The 18,296-nt window shown below is 38.4% G+C and overlaps 1 protein-coding gene across 3 annotated transcripts in view; it reads right to left on the bottom strand.

Moving 5' to 3' along the window:
• Positions 1-18,296, bottom strand: part of shroom2a (shroom family member 2a) — a 44,321-nt gene that overhangs the window by 13,720 nt on the left and 12,305 nt on the right. The window contains exons 3-6 of one of the 3 annotated variants that reach the window (XM_026157818.2): positions 15,723-15,871; positions 3,138-3,239; positions 2,813-2,830; positions 1,273-1,395 (exon numbers count right to left, since the gene is read on the bottom strand). In XM_026157818.2, the coding sequence (XP_026013603.2) occupies positions 1,273-1,395; positions 2,813-2,830; positions 3,138-3,239; positions 15,723-15,871 (392 nt within the window). The remainder of the gene's footprint in view (positions 1-1,272; positions 1,396-2,812; positions 2,831-3,137; positions 3,240-15,722; positions 15,872-18,296) is intronic. The other 2 variants (XM_026157822.2, XM_026157823.2) reach the window with 2 other exon arrangements.

Raw genomic sequence — 18,296 nt, 5'->3', positions numbered from 1 at the left:
AACAACACAGACACAACACAAGTAAACACAGATTAAACACTTTATCTTAAAACCTGTTAAATATACATTATTTGAGCCATTTGCTACATTCAGGCCAATTGAATCTCAGGTGGGTCCAGCACAGAGTAGCATGATGAAAGAAAGACACTTTGGCGGCCTGGTTCTGGCTCCTGCACCACATGCTTGACACCCCTGCCTTATTGTGTATTTGGCCTTTCGGTGTAGGGGTATAATGTGAGACTGGTCTACATCATGACTATTGCTTGAAATACAAAAACTAAATACAAAAATAAATTAATCCAATTTTAATTTCTTTTTTATTTCCAATAATTAAAAAAACAACTGAGATAGAAAGCATTTGGTACTTCGTGTGTTCATTTTCACTATGAAGCTCATGTTTTTTTTTCTTATGTTACAAATCAAAAGCAGCCCTTTCTGTTCAGCACGTCTATGAAAGGTCACTCACTGGATGTTTAGTTCGGCTTAAGCCAAACATCACTAAAAAAGAGCCTTCTGTCACCAAGATCTATCTAGAAGACAAACCTTTCAAGGTTTTCAAGGTATGTGGGCCAGTGAAAGGATTGACTATCTGCTACCTGCAGCTGTGTCTCCTATTCTCTCAGTATCTTTGACCATCTTTAGGTGGTAATAGCTTCGGCTCTGTCACTCAAACCTTGACACCATGGAGGGCTCCTGTGGTGAGTGAGTCATCGGGTCTGGTCCTCTCTTCGTCCTTGTCGGCACCTTAAAACATCCTTCAGCAGAGGCAGGCTGGCAGGTACTCATAGCTGCCCTCATGAGACAGACTCTTTGCCTGGTCTTAACTCTTTGTATGTTGGGTTGTACCAGTGTCTTCCACCAAAGCTACTACTTTTAATGTATTTGTTTTGCATTTAAAATATATTTAAAACTAAGCAAAGTCCCAAGTAAAAAAAGAAATATTTTACAGTTTAGGTTTTTTGCCTCATAGCTCCACTCTGTAAATGAGGTTGCACATTTCAGGGGCTTCATCACTTGCTTTATAAAGGATTGTTTGTGAAATTTCTTCGTTGAAGTTTAATTTTTTGGTTTCTTTTAAACACTGAAAGATAAATTTAGTGGGGAAAATTTCTTCTGGAGTGGTTTTGCTGGTCAGGCCCAGTTGAGATCCAATTGGGCCCATGAACAAAAACGGGTTTGACGCCCTTGATTTAGAGCTTGCAGGACACGAAGCACATAATCACATACTGCTGATCAAAAGTGCTTATGTGCAACATTCAGAGTCTGAGGTACCTTGCATCATAGTGAGTGTGCCAGACTGCCGCGGGTGGAGACTGTGTTTTGGCAGTCCCTGGTTGGCTTTCATTGAACTTGGTGGAGTGCCAGGAGTGAGGCCTACTTATAGGTTCATTCCTCCTGCAGAGAGGGCAAAAAACACAGACTAGGATTAGAGACCAAATCCTTATGGAAAACAGTATGTGCTTCCACATAATGAGCCACTACAACTGGAAGATGCTGCTAAAGCCACTAATGTGACCCAATAAGCAAAAACATTGCACATTTTGTGTAAGGTTGGATTTTTTTTTAAATCACACTGGAGTCAGACTTCTGCTGCGATATGTTTTTTTCATTCTGCTGAAACACGAGAGCCAGGCCTGATTGTTCAGAGGTGAAACCACTCATTACACCTTTAATGGTCTTCACCCTGAGTTGAAATTTAAATAATAAAATGGTCGGGAGTGAGCACTATGTAAAACTTTAGTGACTAATCAAAGAGGGACAATCGGTTATGTGAATATGTGAAGCAAAAATCGCAGCTGTTGCAGAAATAAATCACTTTTGGGGAAAGAAAAATCATTCATAGGTGTCTACACTATCGTGAACCAACTAATTTCAGTCATTAAAGCTCTGCAAAAAGGCCTGAAGTACGCCCATCTCTGTCCTTGAAGGTTTGGGTCTGTACAGGCCCCAAACCACCTTCAGTAAAGGAGATATCCACATTAAAAAAAAAACCCAAAAAAAAAAAACCCATGCAAGCTTTTCTTAAAATCAATTTTACACCCACTCCAAGTGTCACAATCTAAAGCTAAAACCTGGTTTTTGAAGTTTTCTTCAACAAATTATTAGGAAAAAAAGGAAACTTAAAAGTATCATTTCAACCTAAGCTATGTACTTTGAGTACCTATAACTCAGGAAATCTTAATTATATGAAGGCAAAGTTTAGTTTAATTAAATATACTAAAGTTAATTTACAAAAAAAAAACCCCAAACAAACTGTTTCTTTGGGAACTTTCTTTAGATCTGACTGATTTTATATAGAGTGAACACCCTCCCTCCACTATGACTGACAAGGCATGAATGAAAAGCCACTCACCTCCAAGAGCAGCACCCTGGCTATTTGCTGGTTTTGCCCAAAACAATCAGCTCCCTGCTTGCTTTTTTTTTTTAAAAACAACAACAACTATATAGCAGTTATATATCCTATAAAAGCCACTTTGCAGCCTTCGTTCCTCGAGTTGGGCTCAGTTAAATCCAGAGGTGATGGAACTTTGACCATCAGGACCCCTCAGCGTGGAACGACCTGCCTGAAGAGGTGAGGCTCAGAGAATCAGTAACAACCTTTAAGCCTGTTCTTAAAATCACAGCTTTCTCATTTGTTATGCATGTCGTCGTCCTTCTCATTGAGTGTATTCATCATTTTCAGTTTTCTTCCTACACGTATCGGCTCTGTGTGATTTTTCTGTTTGAATCTACACCTTGAGTGAGCTGCTGCTTGTCTGTCAAACTATTACTTCCCTGATTAACCAGACATTTATATTTATAAGGAACCTACCCTTTTAGGTGCTGCTTTCTGAGATCCATGTCACAAATCAAACAAACATGAAAAACAACAAAGTTTCATTAATTGTATTATCAGTTACTAGCAGATAATGAACTGCATGCTGTATGAATGGGATGAACATCATTCATCTAATGAACCACAACACAGAAAGGCATGCCGATGGGTGCAGATAGACTTTCTATGAGAGCAGTAATAAAATCACTACATATATGATTTATGTGATTATGGGCACAGGGCAGACAAAAAGGAATGAAGGACAGGAGAGGAAGAAAAGAAAATGTTCACTACGGATTACAATGAAGCTGCAGGTTCGTACCTCATGGAACTTCGCAAAATCTTCGTAAGAAAGCTTCTCGCCACAAGCACGTCATTCTCTGAGGGCATTTTCTGAGCTACAATATCCACCATTTTCATATTCCTGGGCAGCAAGGGGAGGAACACATACACACATACTAAGAGCTCGACTGGCATACACAGGACAACCTCACACTTAGAGGGCAGTGTCTCACAAACTGAGCAGGACAAGTGATCCTGAACCTTCAAATGACCCCCAGCCCTACTTCACCTACAACTTTTATTTACATGTGTACAAACTGTAATGGACACATTGGTGTGGCATGGATATGGGAAATTTGTGTAGGGTCAAATATATTTATGCTTTTATCATTATAGGCTTTGATTTTTGTGGTAATTTTTCCCCTTCTAGTCACTGCATTTTTATGTTGTGCTGCAAAAGCCTACAGGCAGAAATGAATGCCATTAATGTGGATATATGAAACTTATAAAAAGACGGTTATCTTTTTGATTATATTGTTTTAATCGTCAGTGGAAGCCAAAAATCATAATAATATAAAAATATAATTATAATTAATGGGAGGCATTATTTATCACTGAGTATTCTCATAGGCAGGACAGCCGAGGAACGTGTATTACAGCTCTGGAGACGCCTGCTGATATGTAGTGCTAGAGCGCCCTCTACTTGTCAAAAACTGATGACACTGTCACAGCATGAGCATGCTGAAAGTCTGGGCATGTGCATGAGGTCATACCTGGTCACGATGGACAGAAAAGTACATTACAGAGCAAATGCAGTTTCACTGATCAGTCATTAGGCTCATTATGTGAGCGTAGCTGAGGTGAGCTCAGACTTTGCCATATGGTCTGTGAGGGAACAGCAGCCCAGCATGGGGTGGGGGCGCTTAAGAGGACAGACGATCTCTTACACAGTCAGATCAGCCTCTTCACCCCTCAATCCAAGCTGTCGTCTGCCTCCCAGACCGCCTCTCTGTCCCCACCGAGGTTAAACTGACACAGTTTGACAGGAACGAGGAAATGAGGAGAACCTTGTAGTTACACCTGCGGTCGTTAAAATAACCGAGTGTTTGGTTTTATAATTCAACATTTCTCGCCAATCTGGAAATTTGTGTCAAATGAGCCAAAACACTAAACTCAACCTATAACAAAACAGCTGAAATAGAGGAATCACGATAACTGTGACTTTATATGATATAGACGGTGTTACTAATGCTCAAGATTTTTAAGACCGATGCAGATATTTGGCATCGAAAAATATTACAGGCTGATTATCACTCGTTTATGTTTCATGTGTTCAGACACAAGAAACTTAACAGTCGTTGTTCGTAGTTGTTCGCTGACTTTTATCTAACCTGTACCCTGTTTTGGGAGGCAGGTCTAGCTAACAACTCGTTGACCCTAAGATGAGGGAAACTCAGGTTTTTGTTACAGAAAGATTTACCTTTAATTCTGAGTCAGTTACCGTGGTAACAGAGTCTAAAGTAAAGCTGCAGATTTGGCCCCATTTATAATGGCTTAATTCTTATTTAAAATAGCTCATCCTCCCACAACTACAATGGAATATTTAAAATATATACAAGCTTAGACATTTCTTACAGCATGTCTTCTTTAACTGACAAAACTTTAAATTCATTAAAGACTTGGAAAGCCAATCTGCATTTTTTCAGTTAAATGTGAAACTATTACTGAACTCTTCACTCCTAAAACATCTCTGGTATGGCTGTAAGAGAGCCATCATCAATCAGTGAAGGCTGATGTTGGATCAGATTGGAAATAGTTCTTATTTCAATCTCATGAAGCTTTTTTATCCTCACTGGATAATTACTGGAACAACAAAATGGTAATAACCTGTAGCAAAAATAACTTTTACCTAATAAAAAAAAAACCTGACGGGAGGGCAAATCCAACCCCGAGCTGCTGTTGCCATCTCAGCAACTAATACCACAGGGCCGTCAGTAAACTGTGTCTGATGAGTTTCTCCAGATTTTATCTTCAGTTTCTGTCACCTACATTTTGTCCCTCTCAGGTTACAGCTGAATAATTAGATTTAGAAATTAAATGTTTCATCTAATGAAATTTCAAGTTGAGCAAAAACCCTCATATTATATTATGGTCAGCACTGATACGGTCTGCTGGAAGGCTCTGTTCTAGCAGGGCTCTATTTATGACAGCTTTCCCTACCTACTCTCACATGTGCTTAACTCATGGTGAAGATACGGCTGACTGTTACTTAATTAACTCAGAATTTGTTAAACATGCTTCCTGGACACAGATCACATCATTTATCAGTCTTTATAATCGCTGATATTGATAGACCTGTAAATACTGACCCAGCAATGAATTGGCTGGGCTCTAATAAAACTAAACAACTGTGCAGCTGTGCTTTTTGTTTTCTCTCATTATTCTGCAATTTTTGCCAATTCGCTAAACAAAAATGTGTTTTTGGTTGAAACATATTTTTATAGGTGAGAATAACATCATTCAGTGCTCCTCAGCAATGCAGTTGTAGGCTACTAATAAAGTTTGAGTTGGTAAAAATATTCTCAAATATTACACGAGAAACCAAACAAAATGATTTTTTTACATTTTGATGGTACTGCCTGAACTCTGGGGACAACAAACTTTTTCTGTCATTTTTAAAGGACGCGTTTGCTGAATCAGGGACTCAGGCCTCCTGGGTTAGAAAATCCATTATCCATCTATCAACTGATGGAGTTTAACACTTCAGAACTATGCCCATCGTGTTTTAATTCACTTATTCAATGTGTTGCACTTTGTCTACTTCCAGTATGGCTCTCTGGAAAATAATGTTCTGAACTCTGTGCTAGAAACCTCGGGGTCAATAGTTTCTGCCCCTTAAGTCACTTTGCTCTCAGCAGTCTGATGGCAAGCGATTCAAACAGCAACTTCCTTCAGACGGAGACATGAAAACAATTTTCATAACCTAAGCTTTTATTTTTGCACCCTGCACTCTTTTTATAGATTGAGATTTAAGGTGAAGCTCAATAAAGTGGGACGATTCCACAAAATTAATTGTGGATTAGAGTTAAGGCCTATTTAGAGGACAAAGAAAAGCCAACACGGGGGCTCGGTCTTCCTCATCTCCCATCAGTCCATGTTTCTGGGGCACTAGCCGCTAACCACACATGGCGCCTGCTATTGGTATGCAAATGAGGCTGGTTTTATTAGGCCTATCGTCAGGGCTACAGCTGGACCAGCACAGATATGCTTGGAAAGTGAATCAGATGGCATGAGGGGGGGGGGGGGGGGGGGTAGATTTTTACTGACTGACCAGTTTAGATTCAGTTTCAAATGACAAGTACCAGCAAAAAAAAACCAAAAAGCTTAACAACTAATGGTCAGTTAATTAATAATACTTTATTCACAAATTTTTTTTGGGAGCTAAAATCCTTTCAGTCAAAGATTAATATGCATCTGGTTTTGAAATGTTAAGTCTTGCTGATCATGGCTTAACCTAAAATAATGGGTGACCTCTTACTGAGTGATAAGACAGAAGCAATCACAACAATAACAGAGTATTAGGGTCAGAAAAACAAGCACAGAGGCCCCAGATGTGTGACAGGACAAAAAAAGCCTCCAAACATTGAAATCAAAGGTTTGAATTTAAGAAGCGAATAAATCATTAAATAAAAGTTCATTAGCACTCACCAAAGATCTGCACGAAGGAATTCAGAAATGACACAAAGAAGGAAATCGGCTTTTTAAAAGATACTCCTATAATATCAGGCTGGAAATCAGTTTGAAGGACCAGCTGCGTCCATGTGCTGGTCAGGCACCACATTCCAATGCCACTTCAAAGACGCACCGAAATAAAGAGGCACACAGGCCGCTGGGTATCATCCATACCACCAAACTCACAGGCCAGGGATAGCTCACGTGCAATATTCAACACAGAATAGCCATTACTAAAACTAAGTCCTCCTGATAGATTTAGGCTGAGCAGAGAGGAGATTTCCTTCAGGATTACTTGGGTTTTTCCCCTGAGAGGGGGTGCAGGAGTGGGCAGAAATGGAGGAGGAGGGCTATTGTCACAGCCAGCCCGTACCTTGCCCCGTCTCATTGGCTCCAAAGGGCTAATATGCTAATGATGGGATGAAATGCCGGACTTTTCTCTTCCCTTCCCATCTCCCCTGTTGTGAGGCAGACATGCATTTATACCATTACTATGGCAACAGGTTGATCTCTAGGGTGTGAGGGCACCCAGTTTCCCGAAAGCCTCCATTATAGAGCATGGCTAAGGAAGAAACATCAGCAACAACAACAGACTTTGCATTAAATTGTGCTTCTTACTCTTCTTAAGTGTAGCCTTATAACTGGTGTCAAAGTAAATTAGAAAATTATTTCTGAAGATGAGCCTGGTATCAAAATGCAGAGAAAGCAAAAAAAAAGGAAACCTTACGTTGTAATTTCTTTTGAAAAGTCACTGACAGGTTGATATTGCCCTTTAAAATTAAACCTTTCTGACATTAATTATCAGAAAACATCCAGGTTACCAGTGCATGTTCCTAATTAACAACATCACACAAGAGCAAAATATGGCCCAAGGGCTGAAAATGGCTTGCAAACCATCTTTATCTAACACTAACAACCTAAAAGGCAAATGAAACTATGTCAGCCACCCAAAACATAAAGCAATAAGAGCCAGAACGTTTCTGGGGAGGCATCTCCACCTGCAGCAGGCTCTGGTTAGAGTGACCCTCCAGCTCACAGAGGCTCTCCAGAACAGAACAAAAACTGCCATCATGGTGGACTTCAAGTCTGTCTGACTATGGGGGTGGTGGACTATGGGGACCATCACTATCACAGGAAAGGAGAAAAACAGCACCTTAAGTTTCAAAGTAAGATAGGGCTCAATGTTTAAACCATCTGATTGTCTCAGACAAAATAAATCCCATGAAAAATCTTGGTGGAAAGTAATTCACTAATTTCGCTGTATTTGTAGTACCATGTGCTCATAAATAGAGGTTTTCTTTATTTGTTGATACAGATCTTTTCTGTGATGGTATCAAAATTACAGTAAAGTAACATGGGTCACAGAAAATGAAGACATTTGTAGACACTCTTCACCACTGTGTGTCTCGGGTTTTTTTGCCTTGTCAATCTTTGGCATTTTGCTTCTTGTATCCAAGTCAGTCTGGCCCTATGAGGAAAAAAAAAGGTTGCCAATCTACTGATGCTGAGAAGTAGAGAAGTGGCAGATGTGTCATTTGTTCTATTAGGTTATTGCCTGCAGTGTGTGAGCTAATGTCACACATCTTAAATAAATAGTTGGGAAATTAACAAAAATCCTATCCAATAACTGTGTTGGCTGTTTCCCCCCAAATTAATGGAAACTATAAGACATTTAAACTCTTATTTTCCTTCATTTCAATTTCACTTTCAATGACCTGTCATGCCAGCTTCAAAAAAAATTAAAAAAAATCAATCAATTTCTTACAAGAATATTTAACTTTGTGCGATGGAGAGCAAGCACAAATTCCTGTGTGTTTTTTTTCCCCTGACTAAAAATGTGCTCTGGCACCACCAGCAAGAGGTCTGGTGACAGGCAAGAAGATTAGTGAAGAAAGGTTGCACCCTAAAGCTGATAGGAAGGCAATTAAATTCACAGTCTTCTATTGTGAGGGAAGCAATCAAGCGTACAATCCATCTGAACAAGGTCTGCATTGTGAGGCTCAGCTGTGGGATTATGTTCTTCACAGGTTTAACAAACGCAGCTGATATCATTAACATTTGTTGCAATATCTACGATTAAAAACCTAAATGTAACAAGAAAGCACATGTTAGTGACCTGAAAAGATGGAGCATTAAAAACAACAACAACAAAAGGTGAGGTTGCCAAACCTGCACTTTTCAGGTAAACTGTTGGGCTGTATTTGGTCTCTAAAAAGGCACTCACAAAGACCTTCTTCAGCAAATCCTACAATCAAACCAGTCATGTTTCGGGTGAGAGAGGTGAACCGTGAGCAGCACGTAATGACCAGCACATTCCTGGGCTGAGTGGCATACCAGCTGTCAAGTCACCGGCTGCTGCACTGACCAGAGACCAGAAACACCTGGAAACCTTTTTCATTTTCGGAGGCTGACAATCTAAACATCACGGCTGACCCTCCCAGTATTATGTCTCAAAACAACATCCATACATTACATTACAAGGCTGGTTTCACAAAGGTTGTCGGGTTCGATCAGATTACAGATAGATAGATAGATACCTTACCTCTCAGGGTTACTGACCTTAAGACCTGAAGTTATCACTGTAACAATCAGTGACATCTCAAGTAACCAGCAGCTCGGGATGCATGATATCACTTTAATCCCTAGTAAGTGGTTTCAACTTGCTTCGTTTGTTTTCTTATTCCACATCCACTTGCTGCTTCAGTATATCTTAAAAACTACAGTGTCATGTTTAGGCACTAATAGCTAATGTGTAATTGTGTAAGGACATGGTTTGTGTTGAATCATGCCCCTCTGGAACAGGAACCCCACATGTTGAGTGTTCTCTGAACACTCAACATGTTCAGAGAGATGTTCTTTAAGGTAGAAGATAGAAGAACATCACTCAGATCACTCAGTTCAATTCAGTTTTATTTATACAATGCCAAATCACAGTCACCTGAATGTGACTGACCGACTCTGAGCAAGCACTTGGTGAAAGAAACACTCAGTGCATCATGGGAAACCCAGAAGCCAAGACCTATTCCAACGTAATTAAGGGAGGGTTTAGGGTCCCCTAATCCAGCCCTGACTATAATTTACTTGCTGGGAAACATTTATTACCCTTTTGGAAAGATAACATGTTGTCTTCATTGTCTTTGATTAATACTATGTCACTTCACCTCTCTCTGTCAAATCCACATGGTAGTTTTGACATTTTATTCACTTGAATACAGAAAGCTTTAATGAAAGATTTGCATTTTAGGAACAAGTCAGAGTTATAGTTGGAGAATTGGAGTGCTCATAAAAATGATTAATCTTTAGTTGAATTTGTTTTTCATCTTGATATCTCCTGTACTATGAATTTTAATGCCATCCCAACAGCCATACTCCCAGGCATGCTAAGCAAGTAACTTCACTTTTCAAAGATACATTAGATTTTAAGACACTAATTTCTTCAATTTACTCCAAAACTATTTAAGGGCCTGCATGAACTCTGCTGCAGTACCTTCATGGTCCATCAAAAGGCTACGGATCACACTTCATGAATCACTGATCTAAACTATCATTTCCTCACTTGAGACAAACAATTTTAAGAAATCTGCTTACAACAACAATTCAGCACACTGCATACCCAACATAGTGCATGGGCTTATTTAGAAAAACAAAGCCCAGCAAATGTAAGCTCTGCACCCCCCGCTGAATGCTTGCACTGATGCCAGTAAGCTTTTCCAGGTATAACTGGATTGTTCACTGAAACACTGCGCAGCCTTCATGTATCTGAATCAGACACAGACACGCATTCTGAGTATTGGAGACGTCTCTTTCAGTACAAAATAACGAGGCTGGTTTGTGACTGTGGTAGCGTTGTAATAATACCAAGAGCAGGAAACCAAATGCCACAACGCACTACAAGCCGCATGTACAGTTTAATGATTCACTCCACAGTTAGTGGCATGTACAGCAAATGCCTGAAAGGAAGCCAGTCCAGACTGTAGGGGGCCTCGTAGGGACTGAAACCCTGACAGCTCCAAACTGCAGAAACAAACAAAATAAAGTGAACTGCACGGAGGAAAAAAAAAAGTTTCTTCATCAAGAGCTTTACTCTAGAGACACAACCTTCAACAGCAACATTACAATACAACAACTTCTTAACAGTCCCTACTATATAGTCCTAAAGACCAAGAACATACATAAGCACTTCATTTGAGCTTATATTTTATACTTTATGCAACTATTTTATACTCAGTGTAAAACTGTACCACTGATAATGCTTTTGCACACCTTTTTATAGCACCACAATTTCAATATTACGTATCGTTCTGGTATCATGTCACTGTCTTGTTTTCAATTTAAACAATTTGCTATCTGAATGAAAAATAGGTTACCAAAGACAAGCAATTTCAATTTAGACTCCGACCAGTATTGTTAACTAAACCGGATGCAGAAAAATGACTGAAAAAGTAGAGTTCCTCAAGTGGCCATGTAAGGCTGGCAACAAGTGAGAGTTAGCGCCCATATTATATAAGAATGAAAAGATAGTAAAAAATAATAATACCCAAATAAAAGCCAAAATAAAACTAAACTCAGTGGGCCATAAAAAAAGCACAACTTAATACTTAAGATCCGAAACTTTCATGCAGGACTTTGACTAAACTCGACTAATTTTGTATTTCAGACTCCACAAACAGCAACAATAACATGTTGGCGCTCATGCAAATGCAGTGTGTGGGAGAATTATAGTGTTTGACTGCATGCTGTAGTTAGTGCTGGCAAGTTTAAAACAAATTGTGGATGGAAGGTGCAATTTAGCTTTAGCTCAGCTCATACCCTTATTGTGTTTTTGAAGTAGACCAAAATGTGTTTTTCTGGAAAACCCAAGAGATCTCTGCACGCCGCACGCTGACGCTGAAGCACGTTTGTTTTGTCGAGGCGTGTGCAAATACGAGATGCTTTTCCCACACGTAACCACACCTTTGTGATTCTCGTGTGACTTGCGACGAGCCTCTCCCCTTTGACATTATGCTCACTATCTCAAATTAGTCACCGCATGCAAAAAAACCTAAAAAAACAAAACAAAGAAACATGGCTCACTGCATCAAGCTCCTCCCTCCTGCTGTCTGTGCAGAGGCCACACCTGTAAACTGGAGCAGGTCCTGACAGCTTTCTGGTCCCTGTTCAACTATCCAATATTATCCCTAAAATAACAACAAAGGTGTTACACACACAGACACAGATCAGGGCTCCGTGTTAGTGATGAGGAAAGAGTCACTTTAACATTTTAAAACCTTAACACAAGTTTTCTACACAACAATCAGACTGCAGCTGGATGAAAAATAGACAAAATGGGGCTGAAATTGAAGCTTTGAGGCTCAGTAAATGTACCACTATCACTCTGTGAGCTAAATCAGACACAGACTTGTTATTGTGGCCTTGGAAAATGACTGAGTGGAGATGCCATCTCAGACAGCCGGAACAAAGCAAATTCTTCACCACAGACGAGCAGAAAGAGTCCCGTGGGACTGGAAGTCTGTAAAGTGCAACATGAACAATAAGACCTGACCTTGTAAGGAAACGTCTGAAATGACAATACCCAGATCCTTTACTCATACATCCTGCTCCCCTGTCGCATAATAAATCCAAAATTCCCTCCTCTTTTTCACAAGGAATAATATATATGGCAGTCAGACATTATGTGAAGTTTACAAGTCTAACCGCTCTCCAGATATTTATTACAGAAAAGACAAATTCATGCTGTTAGGTACAGTTAATTTACCTTAAGCTAACAAAAGGTCAAACAGTCTCATACAGTCCTGCAATACCAGGGTATGATTGGAAATTTACAGGGAGTTGCACTGCATAACAAAACTCCATGTTAGCTAATGAGAAATACAAGTTTTTTAAATTTTAAGTCCGAAAACTTTCTCACACCAAGAAGGTCTTGGATTTGAATCCACCATCTGACTGGGGCGTTTCTACTTCACACATATCAGTATCGATATCCAGCATGATTTTTTTGATGAGTTTTTTAAGTGTTCCTTTAATTCTTGTGAGTAGTGTATGACTGAGGTATAGTAATTTATCATACTTCATGTAAAAAGTGCAAAAGAAGAAGGTGAGTGCGGGTGGTGTTTCCCAGGTCTACCTTCAGCATTTTTATCTTCTTACAGCCTCTGATTGCTCCACAGCAGCTAACCCTCATTCACTTTTCTGCTATCTGATCAAGTCAGAAAGATCTACATTCCTGCTGCCATTTCAGTGCAACTTTCTCTATGTTAAGCCCCAGATAACATACATTAAAGGTGGCGCCTGTATCCTCACTTCCAGCTCCCTGTTTTTGTACTTGGTGCAGCCCCTCAGTTTAACATCAATCTAAAAAAGCAATTTTAGCTTCCCTTCAAGACCAAACTTCTTTTTAATTGGTGGGGCTTCTGATATGACCTTATTAGGCTGAGTCCTCTCTCTGACATTTTACGGAGCCATGAGTACTAAAAATAAATAAATACTAAAAAAAAAAGAATAAAAAAAAAAAGAATAAATAAATAAATAACAATAACTTTGATCCTCACATGCTTTTTGGAGTAGTTTGATCAAATCTGATGTAAATTAATTACATTTTTATTCATACAGAAGTTATCAGAGTAGCTATTTTTATCAGCTCCACTATAAAAAGTAGCTCTAATTGGTAATGATCTTTCGGCATCTTAAATCAGTCACATGGTTATGTTCATGCAGGTCATCCATCTCTCAGGATGTTTTAGTTATTCTTCCACTCTAAAGAAAAACTGAGGTTGAAAATGAAATTTTGGTTTCGGAGGCTACATGCAGACACTGAACTATCCTATGTGAAATTATTATACCATCGCTGAACCCAACTACTTTTTTTTAACCTTAAAAACAGATCACATCATGAGAGTCTACACATAAGTCTTTCTTCTTAAAAAAAGGGGAAAGGTTTAAATGCATTCTGAATATCTTCAAATGTTTTTCCCTAAAGGAAAGGTAGTTTCAGAGGTGGCTGTTTATAGAGGGTATTAGGAAAACTGGGGTGTAGGTAGATAATGACCTGCATTGACACACCCTGTTTATTAGAGCTGGCAAAAATAATGTTTATGAAACTCACACTTACAGTAATGAGCTGATTAAGTAAGTGTGGTTTACAGGCCTTTTTTTTTTTTTTTGAAGCGTAAAGTGAACGCATGCACAAGTTTACGTGTTCTTACATATTTCTGCTTGGTCATGAAATGAACACAGCTTGCTATAAACAGTAAAACCTGCTAGTTTCCAGACTCAACAATAAACACGTCCATTGAGAACAGACCACAATAAGCAAGTCACACAGCCTCGTCCTTGTGGAGAGATAAATGGTGAGTGAACCTCCTTGTACGGTAGGATTTGTTCAGGGGTTACGTTATGATATGATAGAACACAGAAAGAAATGCAGGCTGCAAAGAGGACACAATGAGAGTTCTGTTTGACACAGAACAAACCCGTCTGTAAGCAGGACTGACAAATGAGTCATCACTTATACCAGATATGAAAAGTAAACCATAAGTCACAACAAGTGGCTTTTAACCAGCACACTGATGTAATTACAGTGATTGTAGTCTGTTATTATAGCCGTATTGGTTTTTATTTTCCATTCCGTTTTAATTCTATGTTCGTTTCAGTTAGTTTTGAGAGTGGATTTATTTCAATGTTGTTTTTATTTGTTTCAGTGCTAATTTTAGTTTTTGAGGCATCTGCCACGCTGCAAATGGGAACAGTCAATTTGTTCATCCCACATCATATTGCAGCTGACAGTTGGTCACGAGAGGACAGTCCCAGGTCCAGTTGCCTAAGAGACCCTTTTATGCATTAACCATGCTGTCATATCCCAGTCAACAGCATCCTTTACTCTCACTGGTAGTCACTTCTCATTGGTAATAAGTAGCTCAGAACAGTTCAGTAAAGCCCAGCCTCCTGAGGCTGGTGGTTCAGATTCAACCAAACCTAAACTATACCCATAGGGAAAAGAAATAGTAAAGACTTATAAAAGACTTGCATAAGATGCGGCCTACTTCATATAGTGAATCATATAAGGCTTATATGATTTACTCATGAAAGTGGCCACTTTCTCGTTACTTTCATACATTGTTTTACTAAGTATCCAAAACACATACAAGTTTCATTTATATGATTTTTCAAGGGATCTTATATTGAAAACAGATACAAACTTTATAAGATTTTATATATATATATATATATATATATATATATATATATATATATATATATATATATACACACACATACACAAAACAATTTTCAATTGGTCTTTATATTTAGTTTTCTTAGTTTGTTTCTTGGTAACTATAATAACTGATTGTGGTTTCCTGATATCTTAACGATCTATTCACTGGTTAAAGAGAAAAGACAGTGACATGTGGCTAAAGTGCTGCTATCTGAAAACAACACAAACAAGAAAAGCCTCATCATGGAGCATGTGAGACCAACTGGCGAAGATTTAAAAAAAAAAAAAAAAAAAAAAAAAAAAAAAAAAATCTCAGTGCCATATAAGGGGATTTGCCTAACAGCTTCCTCTTGTGTGTGCATGCTTGCCACACCTTCCTGCGTGGGATCCAACAGAAAAATGATGTCATTCATATCCTTACTTCCTTCTTCGAACCGTTTCGTCATGAACAACTTTCACACGCCACTAACTCCTAATGACTACGGGCTAAAACAACCTGGTAAAACAGGAACATCCAGCTGCTGGGAACTCAAATAGTGAAATCCCTGAAAGGCTGGACTGCATACACTCAAACAGCTGTGAGAAGCAGGATCCTCCATCTCCATGGTTGGAGTTGTTACCACAGCGACCCATCGGGCGAAGGGGATGTAAACATCCTGTAACTGGGGACAGGTTACCTACCTTTTCACCACCAGACTGAGGGTCTTGTGGGATCCCTTTACGAGGCAGATTGCCTCCTGTCTATATCCAGTCAGGGGAATCTCGTTGATGTTGACAAGCTCGTCTCCCACCTGCAGACCCACAGCTTCTGCTTTACTGCCCTCCTCAACCTGGAAAGCAGACACAAAACAGAGTTACTTCACCTTCAAGCAACTCAGTGGTGTCATAGGACCCTAGTTGTATGTTTATAAATGCAGTTGTGATCATTTTAAAATTATAGACACATTTTTCATAGTAATTGATCCAATGGTGTGGGCAGGAATAATGGAAAGTCACGTGCAGATATATTTGTGTATGCTATTTAAGAATATACTTTACAACAATTTTCCAATTCTGATGGAACATTTCATTTGTTCAAATTATGACTAACCTTCCTGCTGCCTAATATTATGAATTTAGAAACTCGATTTTTCTTTAATGCCTCTTTGGTATCAAAGAAAGTTGGTAACAAAGCCTTAATGATTTTGATTATAAATAAAATAGCCTTTAAATATCCGATATTCATAATCTTTTCACATTGAAATATGCTTGACTTTGTCAGCTCAAACGAAACTCCTTATAGTTTTAAGAATTATGTCAGGGTTCTGTTTATTTACTAGATTTATTTTGTAGTTAAAATTTCTTCTTCTTTTTTTACCTTTATGGTTTATTTGTTTTGTTTTTGTTCTGTTACATAATTGTGTGTTTTTTTATTACCAGTTTGTTTGTATAGATGTCCTTGACATCTGGAAGGATTTATCCAGTTAAACATATTTTAGGCGCTATAATGTTTTGCAGTGAACTGTGACTAACAGACCCCGAGTGGAGACATTTACTGCTCCAGAAGCCTTGAGGCAGATACTCAATGCACAAGATAAAAACTGTTCAACCTGACTGATCTTTGTCAGTTAAATCCTTTTGGTATAAAAATGACTGGAAAGCAAAATTGTATAATGTACAGGTAGGGTACACATCATCTGGACAACATAACCAATGTCCCCAAGGAATGGAGAAAAAAAAAAAAGCTACTCTGAAGAGTTACTCTTCTGAGTAGTAAGAAAGAAATATATTATAAAAGGAAATTTCACTATAACAACTTACTTCCAAAAGTAAGTTACCAGATTAAAAAGGCAAAACAGTGAATTTCTTGGCTCTTTTGGGATGACTACATCTATGAACATAACGTACCAAATTTAATTATCCTGAATGCAGCCAAGACAAAGAGTTTTCAATAGCCTGCTTAACACAGGTCTGTAGACTTTTTCTGTTACTGCTAGACTTAAAAAAATATATATTCTCGAAAAAAATGAAAACTAAATCAAATAAAAATGTTTGAATGTGTTGCCATTACAACTTTTATTTGGAGAGGAGAACAAGACCTCTTGAAAGTTTTATGTATGCAAGGAAAAAAACAAAACTAATAAACTCCTCCATCAAAAAGAAGAAGAAAGAAAAACAATAAAATGAATATGGATATAACAAAAGCTTGCCCGATGGGGTAGATTTTACCCTTATAGTGATTATTGTTACATCATAGAATAGCTAACAGCTCCCTCTGTACAGAGTATACAGTTTAAAAGAGACTTTTTATATCTTAGAGGCTCCCACTGCTGTGTTGTCAAAAAGATCAAGTATCCTGATACAAACTAAGCCTGGTGTTACTTACTGCCTCTCAGCACTTTGAAACTGCTGATAAGCAAATCCCTGATATTTACTGTAGTTTTAAAAACCTTCTGGTGTAGTGCTTGTGTAACGGCTGCAAACACGAGTTTTATTTCAGTGAATTCATTTAAATTAAACTGTTATATTCTTATTTATCTAATAAACTGTTCAAAATATTAAAAAAAGACAAACCTTTAAACCCAAATGTCATGTAAATATGACATTTTAAATAAAGCCACATTTTATTTAGGATTATTAATTAAATAAACAATTAAAAAATGGTGTGATTGTATGACTTTTGATTATCATAAACGTTAGTTTTAATTTGCCAATAGTGGCTAAATAAACAAATACATAATTGAAATACAAATACAGACTCACTTAGAGCCCAGACATAAATCTCTAAATACAGTGGCATTTACCGCCATCCGCCACTGGCTAATATTCAACTACCGAGCCAACTATGCAGTATCACACTGTCTGCCATACCAGTATAATACCAGTATGTTAACAGTATAAATTTTTACATGATATAAAAGTGTCACACTGAGATATCAATGACATACTGTGTGTTTATGCTCCGTAGTGTACACAGCAACAACCCAAACGTGTCTGAGTGTGAGCGCAGCGAGTCGGTCTCGGATGTCAGCTCCTTAGAAGGGAGCGACAGTGTTGTGAAAAATATTTCTTAATGTCTTGATTTCTTTTTAATTTTTGTTTCAGATCAAACTGTTTTTAATATTAGGCAAAGATAAAAACAAGTAATTAGAAACCAACAAACTTGTTTCACCACTTGAGGCAAAAAGACACCGTTGAGTACAACTGGGATACCAAGGCAGGTGAGGAGAAGATAACCATAGCGGGTGATATGTGGGCAAAAGTAAACAAACTGGC

This window comes from Astatotilapia calliptera, chromosome 23 (genome assembly GCF_964374335.1).
Source record: "Astatotilapia calliptera chromosome 23, fAstCal68.1, whole genome shotgun sequence".
Taxonomy (NCBI): domain Eukaryota; kingdom Metazoa; phylum Chordata; class Actinopteri; order Cichliformes; family Cichlidae; genus Astatotilapia; species Astatotilapia calliptera.
Note: the sequence above shows the minus strand (reverse complement) of the source record. Positions and strands in the feature narration are given on the sequence as shown.